Source organism: Coturnix japonica, chromosome 9, assembly GCF_001577835.2.
Source record: "Coturnix japonica isolate 7356 chromosome 9, Coturnix japonica 2.1, whole genome shotgun sequence".
Lineage (NCBI taxonomy): Eukaryota > Metazoa > Chordata > Aves > Galliformes > Phasianidae > Coturnix > Coturnix japonica.
Window position 1 is genome coordinate 11,133,960 of NC_029524.1, and position 10,221 is coordinate 11,144,180.

The 10,221-nt window shown below is 56.6% G+C and overlaps 1 protein-coding gene across 1 annotated transcript; it reads right to left on the bottom strand.

The window, feature by feature from the left end:
- Positions 1–522: 522 nt before the first annotated feature.
- Positions 523–3,772, bottom strand: HES1 (hes family bHLH transcription factor 1). The gene is made up of 4 exons (XM_015871936.1): positions 3,486–3,772; positions 3,315–3,410; positions 3,143–3,230; positions 523–2,818 (listed from the first exon to the last, which is right to left on the bottom strand). Exons 1-4 carry the CDS (start codon positions 3,591–3,593, stop codon positions 2,337–2,339), a joined length of 774 nt encoding a protein of 257 aa, XP_015727422.1. The 5' UTR covers positions 3,594–3,772; the 3' UTR covers positions 523–2,336.
- Positions 3,773–10,221: the final 6,449 nt, after the last annotated feature.

Here is a 10,221-nt window from a genome sequence, read left to right on the forward strand (position 1 = left end):
TTGGTACGAGGGCTCTCTCGGCTTAAATCATAAAGCTCTGGCTGTCTGACTGGAATCAAAGGCAGGGCGGGCGCGGAGGGTGGAGGGGGGGGGCCGGGGCCCGTGCCATATGGTAGCACTTAAGAGCCAAGGAGGAAGCGAGGAGGGGTTGCACACCGCTTGTGAGGAGTGTGGGAAAAGTTAATTGACTTTAATGACAGGTTTCCAGGGCGGCAGGCAGCGCCTGGTGGAGGACAGGGCTGCGGTGGGCAGGAGGTGAGCAGGGCACGGTGGGGGCCATAGGCAGGTGTGCAGCACCAGCAGCCCCACGTGCCATCGTCAGTGCGGGATGGAGCCAGGCACGGGGCTGCCTACACACATGAAGGTGTTTGCTGTACCCAAAGGGCAGCTCTTACACGTAAAGGCCCACAGACCCCCGGCCCACATTTGTCATCCAAATTTGTCACGGTTTAAGTGAATTAGCATCAAGAGCACAGCTCCTGGGAATGGCTCTGATCCCTTCAAATCACACAGACTCAAGCAGATCTCTCACGTCAACATGCTGTGGGACTGAGCAAACACAAAGCTTTGGAGAAGCCAGAGCCTAGCATACAGCAGATAGGCTACATGTGCAATCTGAACTCCATTAGCAGATCACTTTGTCTTTCCTTTCACTCCCAGATCTATACACTGTCCATTAGCCCACTGTATAGCCTCCTCTTTATGTGCTTTCCCAGCAGGAGAGCCCTGTCCAGCTGGAGTAGCAACAGCTCCCAGACGTGAAGCATGCAGCTCCCACCTGCACCAGGCAACACGGATCCCGAGCAGGCAGGTCCTGCAAATGCCCCTTGAGAGCACGGCAGGCTTGGTCCTGCCATGTCACCAGCAGCAGTGCAGAGCTGACACAAGGGCAGGCAGCCCCAGATACACAAAGCCCGGCTGCTGGATGCCACAGTGAAGGCAGTAGTAAAAGCAAAGGCACAGGGAGATGCAGGGGAATCTACATACAAAAAGGAGAGGAGAATGCTGGTCATCACCCGGATGCTTGGGAGATCATCCTCTGCAGCTGCTTTCAGAAGACAGCCATCACCAAGCACATCCTCATCTGTAAGCCCTGTGGAGATAGAGACTGCAGACATCTCTCCCCCTCCAAAATCCATCCCAAGAAGCGCTCTCAGATCAGGAAGCTGCAGAGAGGGGAGCCCTCAGACCCTGCCTGCTCTCACACTTCACAGCTCGCACTTCCCCAGCACCTGGATGCAGCCAAGCACCTGGCTGAGCCAGGCAGAACCTGACACGCTTCTGTGGGGGATTTGGAAGAAATCCCCGATGGATCTTGGCTCGGTTTAAAGCTGTCCGTTCTGAGTTAGGACTTGTTAGGAAGGGCGATGTGAGCTGTAACCCGAGACCACCACTTGCCCCTATCTAGGGCTCACATCTTGCCTGGAAATGGGGCATGACCAAGTCAGGAGGGTCAGCTGCAGCTCACAGTTACAGAGGCAGGCAGCCCACACAGCCCCACCTCACTCTCCCAACATGTGTTTTCCATATTAAAGCAGAGGAAATGCCCAACTCTATCAAAACCACATGCAGAGCATTAATCATCCGGCACAGCCTGACTCGTGCTCCGTGCCTCCAGCTCCAGGTGGAGGTGGTACCCAGCACCGCCTGCTGCAGCCTGTCAGCCCTGAGACACAGCACTGCGTCCGGCCTGTCCCACAGTTGTAACACGAGACACTGGCAGGCACTCCTGTAAATCACCAGGCTGCAGGCACCGGTGATTTACACCAGGGACAGGGCCCTGGGGTCTGGGCAGGAGGCTCCATGCTCAATCTGTTTCACTGCACGTGAGCAGCTGAGAGGTGCCTCCTCCAGTGCACACAACAGCTCTGCAAACACAACACTTTGAGCAGGTCAGATCAGCCAGGCTGCTCCCAGGGAAGCAGGAATTACATCTGCCCAGGGGCATGGAAAGGGCCAGTCGATTTCCCAAGACACAAAGGGGACAGGGGTCTGCCACACACAGCTCCAGCCCCACAGCAGCACAGTCCTTGGGCTCCCTCCGAGCACACAGGCAGCACTCCAGGTATCTCCAAAGGCCTTCCAAAACAGAAGAGACTCTTTTTATTTTAAGAGCATTCAAAAAAAAAAAAAATTAAAAAAAAAAATCCCAATCTTTGGTGTCACATAAGGAAGGGGAAGGAAGGGAGAAAAAAAAGATCTCGTGTAAAACACGAAACACTGTCGGAGGGAGTGCTATGGTACAAAGGCACAATCCAATATGAACGTATAACCTATGTACAGTCGTGCCAGCAGCACGGGGCGCGGTGCTCAGTCCAGTCCGGTGCTTGGCACCCTCACCAGGGCCTCCAGACTGAGTCAGCGGAGCCGGGTGAGGGGCCGGAGGGTGAGGCGGTGGTGGCAGCCGTAGGAGGACCGCCATAGAGGGGCAGCACAGCCCCACCGGGAGCAAAGGCAGCGCTGGGGATGAGGAAGGCGAACTGCCCATCGGAGGCAGGCAGCAGCTGGAAGCCACCGTACACCTTGGCTGCATCAGTACCTGGCTTGCAGGGTACGGCCGGGAGCGGCCCCGCACCTCCACCCGGCGGCACCAGGGGTGGCCCGAAGGCTGCGGGTGGCGGTGGCAGCGGCGGGGGCGGCACGGGGTAGTTGATGGCGTTGATCTGGGTCATGCAGCTGGCCAGGTGGCCCAGGAGCCGGGTGCGCACCTCAGTGTTGACACCTTCGCAGGTGGAGAGGAACCGCGTCACTTCGTTCATGCACTCGCTGAAGCCGGCGCGGTACTTGCCCAGCACTGTAGGGTCTGTGCTCAGCGCAGCTGTGGGGAGAGTCACGGGGCTGTCAGTGGGGACACAGCGAGCTGCCCAATGCTCCCACAGCCCCGTGAGCGGGCAGGATGCTCCTGGGTGCTGAGCATGTGGGCAGAGCGCACTGTGCATCCCAACACTGAGGACCGAGGCAGGTAACAGAGATCCCCCCAGGACAGAGCACCCAGCAGCCCTTGTGCCCACTGATAGAGGGCTCCAACCCAGCACCACAGACACAGGTGGGAAGCATGGAGCGCACCCGAGACAACAGAGCAGAGCAGGAAACCCCAGCACAGCACAGCCCAGCATCACCGCCGTCCCCCCCTGATTCTCACCGGTCATCTGTGCCCGCTGTAAGCTCCGCAGGTGTTTGACGGTCATCTCCAGGATATCGGCCTTCTCCAGCTTGGAGTGCCGCGAGCTCTGCGGGCACATGCGGGGCTCACACCGGCACTGCCCTGCCGGCCGGCCCCGCTCCCCCCGCCCCGCATCCCCCCCTCCGCTTACATCCTTCTTCAGCGCGTCCAGGATCAGCGTCTTCAGCTGCCCCAGGCTCTCATTGATACGCGCCCGCCGCCGCTTCTCCATGATGGGTTTGGATGACTGCAAAGAGAGGCGGCGGTCAGCGCCCGGCCCGGCTCAGCTCAGCGCAGCCCAGCCCGACCCTCCCGCTCGTACCTTCCGATGCTCCGCCGCCGTTTTGGGTTTATCGGGCGTCGCGTTGATGCTGGCGGGGGTGGCGGCCACCGGCGAGGCGCTGCTCTTCTCCATCAGGTCGGCGGGCATGGTGCGTGCTGCGGCAGCGCCGGCCGCGAGGCGGCACGACAACGGGACGGGACGGGAGGAGGGGAAGGGAAGGGAGGGGAAGGGAGGGAGGGCGGCCCCGCGGGGCGGGCGGGCTCGGCGCCCGTTCGTGGCAGCGCAGTGTGTGCGGTGATGCGGCGCCGTGCGGTGCCGCGCGCCTTTGGCCGCCCCTACTTATAGCGCGCGCCGCACGCGCGCGGCTCGTGTGAAACGTCCCCCGCCGCCGTTCCCACACTCGCGCCCAGCCAATGGGCGCCGCCCGCACGCGGCCCCGCTCGTGGACGCCGCCCGCCCATTGGCTGCGGGCCGCGCGGCGGACGGAGGCCAATGGCGGGAGGGAGGGAGCCCGCGGTTCTTAACCCCCAGGGCGCCGCCACAGGGAGCGGAGCGGAGCGGAGGAGAGGGACGGGAGCGCTGCGCTAATTACCGGGTTAATTGGAGCCCGTGGCAGCCGGGCCCCGCCCGCTAACCTCGGGGGGCAGAGGGACGGGAAGTGGGGGAGTCGCGCGGTGGGGGGCCGCGGCCTGAGGGGTATCGGCACCGGGTGTGGGGCCAGGAAGCGGCTGTGGATGCCGGGACGGGCCGGGTCCCAGCAGCAGCCGCTGGGCTGTCACGGTGCGCTGGGCTCTGTCCCTGTGCTGGTGCCCGGATCCCGAGGTGGCCCAGTCGCTGTCACAGCGGCCCGTAGCCTTTAATGGTTCCTAAGCCCCTAGGAGAGTGGTTAGGCTCTGGAACAGGCTGCCCAGGGAGGTTGTGGATGCCCCGTCCTTGGAGGTGTTCAAGACCAGGTTGGACAGGGCCCTGGGCAACATGATCTAGTAAAGGTGTATGTTTGGTGGCCCTGCCAGGCAGGGGGGTTGGAACTACATGATCCTTGAGGTCCCTTCCAACCCGGGTCAGTCTGTGATTCTGTGTGTAAGCCCTGTCACTAGGGTCAGGACCCTGTAGGGCCGTGCCCAGGTACCAGCCTGATGCCCTGAGGCTGGTCCCGGTGTTGTCACAGCACTGCGGTCACAGCACTGCAGTCACACTGCTCCGTGCACACCCCTGGCTGTTGGTGTGGCTGCAGGTGTGTGCCCTGCTCCCAGCACCCAGCCGAACACTAAACCACAGCTCAGTGTTGCTGCTCTGCCCTGGCACAGCTGTGCCTGCACTACCACGGCTGGGCAGGACGGTTTGTGGGGTTACTTTAAAAGTTAAGATAAAAAAAAAGCAAAGGAAAAAAAAAAGCATTTTGCCTGGGGACTTGAATCTTTCTTTTCCCTCCGCTTGACTGACTTTCTCACACTCCTATTCCCATCGCCTGCCAGCTAAGCCTGAGTCATCCTGCCAAGAACTAGACCTGGCCTATTCAGAAATGTGCTCGCTCTTTCTCCTCTGTCTTTTCTTTCTTCCTTTTTTTTTTTCCTTCTCTTTGAGTACACACAGCGATGTTTTTCCACCTCCTCCAGTACCTGATCTGCACCTGTACGGGGCCAATCCCACACGTATCACCTGATCTCGCCTTTTCAGAGACCGTGAGAAAAATAAAGTTCAGGAAAGAAGAGCCATGTTTGCAGATCTCAGCGGCGCAAAGCCCTCGTCTCCTCAGAGGCTTTTCCTGCACGGCCACCGGAGTTTTAAAAGAGGAAGATAAATAAAAGAGAGTGTCACGTTTAAAACTGCAGAAAAGCACAAATCCCGGCTTGCTTTCAGCTCCTCCGTCAAGTCGCAAGTCTTTTGAGTGGAAAAACAAAGAGCGGCCTTCACGATTTAACTTCAGATGAGCAATATTTGATGTGAGCTTCCATTAGCTGCGGGCAAACTCAAGGGAGGAAAAGGTGGGGAAGCACCTTTTGGTCGTCTCTCCATATGAGACGGCTGCTTAGTGTGAAAGCTGCAGGACGTTTGTGATGTGCCGAAGGTGTTCTCTGATGGGATAATATTTTTTAATACTTGTGGAAACAAAAACAACAATGAGAAGGTCACTGCAATTCTCGAGCTTGTGCTCTCCCTCCTATGGGGATTTGCAAAGGAAATGCGAAGCCGGGCAGCCTGGTCCCTCCTGGGCTGGGAGTGAGAACAGGCTGCAATTACCTCCATGTTTATGGCAGCCCAGGAGCTGCTAACCACCTCTAATTGCTGGCAGCAGGTCGGTTTCTCATGGGGATGGAGCAGGGCAGGCGGGGATCACAGGCTGTAATTACGGGAGGCCAAATCTTGTCCGGTCGGGCAGCTGGGGAGCACCCTGGCCACCGGCAACAGCTCCCAGTCTGCAAGTGGGGGCTGTGAGGCTGTGTCCCTGCCTGCCACAGGCCCAGGGGAGGCTTTAGCTTGTTGGAAGCCCAGCTGGGGCCTTGGAAAGGGTCGTGTCCTATAGGGCATCCTGTCGGGTGTTCCTGCTCTGAGTCCCTGTCTCTGCCTGCTGCAAAACGCCGCGCACGTGCGAGGGCTGTGATCCCGCAGCGGAAGCGTGTCTGCATGTGAATTCCCCAGGGATCAGGAGAGGAAGGGGAGGATTTACATGGGAGGATGTTTCTGGAAATGAAGTGGCCAAGGCCGTGCTCCAGCTGGAAGGAGGTGTCCAAGAGGCTTGAAACCGCTGGGGGATCTGGAACAGCTCCTCAGGGCTTCTCCAGCTCTGCATGAAGGCTATCAAGCAGGGAAAGATATCCCCAGATAAAGGGCTGCTTGTGCAACAGGGTGTTCCCTGTTCTCTGATCCTCTGGCACTTACATACTCTTTGCTCATGCAGTAATCTTGGGTTACAGACTGGGGATTGTCCAAAGCGTCTTTGGAGAGAACCTTTGGATGCCTCATTGGGACATTACTGACTCGTAGAACATCTTGAAGGGAAAATGCGTTGGCAGGAAAATTTAGGCTGATCCTGGGCTCAGGGGCAGGGAGGTGGAATAAAGATGGGTCATGCTGCTGGTGTGGCACAATGGGAGGTGAGAAGGTGGCAGAGCTGGCTGCGCCTGTCCTTTAGGTCTGGGAGGTGTAACCCAAACCAGAACAAAGTGTGTGTCTGAAGAACCAGAGCTCTAATATCCAAAGCTTACAAGAAGTATAGAAAGCAAATTGCTTGTAAGAGCTGGGGTATTACAGGAAGAGCCCTGACACAAGTTGTAGCCCAGGAATACCAACCCTTTCACCTTCAGGTCACAGGCTGAAATTCTAGCCCAGTCACAATTGGAAGTTGTCACCACCCCAAAGGCTGGAAAACAAGTGCTGCAGCTTGGGGACAGCTGCCACTGGTGCACATTTCTCCTCTGGGCAGCCCTGCACACATGCCATGCTCCCAGCCCAGGAGCAGAGTGTGGGACTTCACAGCAGTAGTCCATGGGGAGAAAAGCCCTCTGGTAGCTTCGGGGAATGTCCCAGGGATTTTTTTCACCTCCAGATCTCTGGGACAAGGTTACTTTTCAACTGACTTCATGATGGAGCCTCCTGGAGAAAGCAAGGCTTTCGGGGGTGTTGCTGCAGGTCCTCAAGGTGAAAAGGGCAGAGCCACTTCCATCAGAAGCATTGCAACAGGAGCAGCTCCCTGGGTAGACAGCAGTCCCGAATCACAGCAGATCCTTCCCTCCTGGACACCAGGGCCCATTCCCCAGGTCTTTTCTTGAGAAATTCCTCTGTCACTGCAGGCAGGGAGCAAACAATTCCCATCTCCCCATCCCGGCACAGGCTGCTGCATGGCTCTACCCTGGGGAGGGCTCTGGGACAAGAGCCAGGGTACCTGGATCTCTTTCCAAGCTGATTTCTCTTGGCAGGCTCCTATCCTGCTGAACCGGGGAAATGCTGCCCTGGGAGCTGGGGGTGGCGTTTTGGCAGCTGTGAAATGCCACCCATGTGGATGGGAATTCCCTTCCTGCCCCGATAACCATCGCGATATCCGCAATGCTGGTTGTTCTGGAGCAGCTGCACGTGTTAATGGGCACCAGATGGTGCAGCCCCAGCTTTTCCCCTTGTCCCCAGCCTATTTGCAGGGCTTGAATCTCTATCGCTGCCATTGCCAGCCAGAGTCTGTGAGCCGCCTTATATCCTTCACTCCATGATGCTCTTTCCTTGGGACATGACCTGAATTCACTGGAGCGTGACTTTGCAGCCTGCTGGCCGTGCCAGGGCAGCCCTGCTCCAGCACAAGTCAGTGCCTTTTGCAAGACATAGCAGCCCCAGCTGGCAGCACGTCCGTGTTAACCCGTGTCCCACCGAGAACCAGAAATAAACACATGGAGGAGCACCTCTCAGTTGTTGTTCTCCCCATGTGGGTGGAAGGTGTTGGCAGCAAGAGCAGATGTATTTATTTATAGGGATCCCGCTGTGCTGCTGCCTGAGGCTGCTGTCACGGTGCCTGTGGGGCAGATCTGCTTGGGGGGGGGTGGCTGCATGTCAAACACCCCTTCCTGGAGACTGTTCGCTGTGTTTCTGAGCTGTGAAGCTGTCCCAGAGGGCCATGTCCCAGGAGGACTATCAGCACACAGTGCGGTTTGCAGCCAGCTGCGAGCAGCTGGAATCCACAGTGCTGTGCTGGGAGGAGGCGGGCTGCAGTGTGGTGAGGAACTGCCCCCAGCATGCCAGCATGGCCCCATGTGCGGCACACAGCCCCTGCCCTGGGCCTGCCCTGGGCAACACAGCCTTCCTCTGGGCGCTGAAATCCTCCTGCCCACAGCTCCGTGTTCCTCTGCAGCCATCAATCCTGCTTTCCAGCACACTTCCCTCTCCTTGCCATCAATCAGCCCAAGAAAGGAGGCTGAACTCATGCTGCCTGCAGCTCCCACTGCATCCACCCGCTGGTCCTCCTTTCTTATTTACGATGCTGTGAGTCAGCACAGGGGTGAGTTAGCGTGTGAGCTGCGTGTGGGCATAAAGCCTCAGCAGCAATTTTGTTTGAGTTTGGCACTGTCATGGAGAGAATAAGCCTGTCTAACTAATATCTGCATGTGTGCATAATGGGAGTGCTGCACTCCCAAAATCAATATCAACTATTCAAAGTGACAGCAGGACTGAAAGCAGCCCTTCAGCCATTGCAGCGTCAGGATGGCCGCATGGTGTGTAGGTTGGTGGCCCCATCTCCATGCGTGTGAATGCGTCCCCAAATGAGTGACACTGTGCTGCAGAACTGCTTTTCTTGAGGCAGCCAATGCCAGGAGAAAAAGGTGAGAATCCTTTACGTGCTGGTGCAGAACTGATGTGTTACTAATTACTGTAATAGAAATATTATCCCTCGAAGGATGTTGTTATTTTATAAACAAGGGATAATTGACAGCTTAATTACCTACACCAAGAGTTAATTGCTGAGCATAATGAATAAATACATTTGCAAGTACAATCTTTACTTTGCGTTGATTCCAGCAGTGAGAGGCAGTTTTTGATAAGCAATTTGGAACATAGTATGGAGTGACATCCAAACCCCGAAACATCCTGAAATTAGGCTCCAAGGGCACAGTCCTGCTGGGCAGCGAAGGGTGCTGTGCTCATCAGTCACCTTCAAATTGCTCTTGTGCTGCTGTAGTGTGGGAACACAGGGAGAAGGCAGAAACCTCCTACAAGCAGCACTGAGAGCCAAGCGGCGAGCCCAGCCACAGGGCAGCACTGCTAGAAAATGCACTGAGAGCACATAGGGATGCACCTGGGGGACATCCCGGCCACCCGCTGCCCCCACAGCCCAGCATGCTGCAGGCACCTGTACTGTTGCTGAGCTGCTGCCCGCACGCAGCCTCATATCTTTATTGGAGGCTGTTAAAGGCAAACCTCCCAACAGCAATAACGCCACTACAAAGCGTTTCTAAGAAAAGGTACGTGGGAATAAGGGAGATGCAGAGATCCCAGCCAATTTCAGTACAATACGAGCCTGAAGTATCCTTATAAAGTTAACAAGTCGAATTTAAATGTATACAAGGCTCCGGAGCATACAGGAAACAGGATCGGCCAAACCATCAAAGGCACATCATTGTCTTGCAGGAGGGCCACTGAAAGGCACACGCCATAAAGAAGGTGTATTCAAGGGGCTGATAAGGTGATAAAGGCAGTGGAGAGGTGCCAGGAGTGGGCACGGATGCTCACAGAGGGGATGTGGGTGTCCCGGCACATTGTTACAGACTGTGATTGTCCCACTCCCCCAGCTATTGCCCTGCCATAAAACACAAAGCAGCAACAGCAAGTGGGATCGCAAAGCAGCAACAGTGAGTGGGATCACAAAGCATCACCGGGTGCAAAGCAGCGGCAGAGTGAGTGTAAGAAATGTCCAAGTACAGCCATTGGAAAAAATCAAGGTCATTTCACGGCTTGTTTGTGAGAAGGAAGCAAAACCACACTGATCTGTTGACTCCAAAGAGGCAGCGAAGACGTGTTGCAGGACCCGGCGTACAAGAACTGAGGAAACAGAAGGGCTGTCAGCAGTGATTTTTAAATGAAATGCAGTGTCCTAGCAATACACACGCCTCACGCAGAAAACAAAACCAAAGTACTACATGTGGCATTTTGAGGCTGGATGGAGTCTGAAGTCGGTAGAAGACCCATGCATGCATCTGGGAACAGATTCCAGCCTGATTTCAAACTTTGTTTGCTGAGGCTGGGATGAGAGAGGAGAGTCCTGAGCAGCCTGGTGCTTCCCCACAGGGAAACCGCT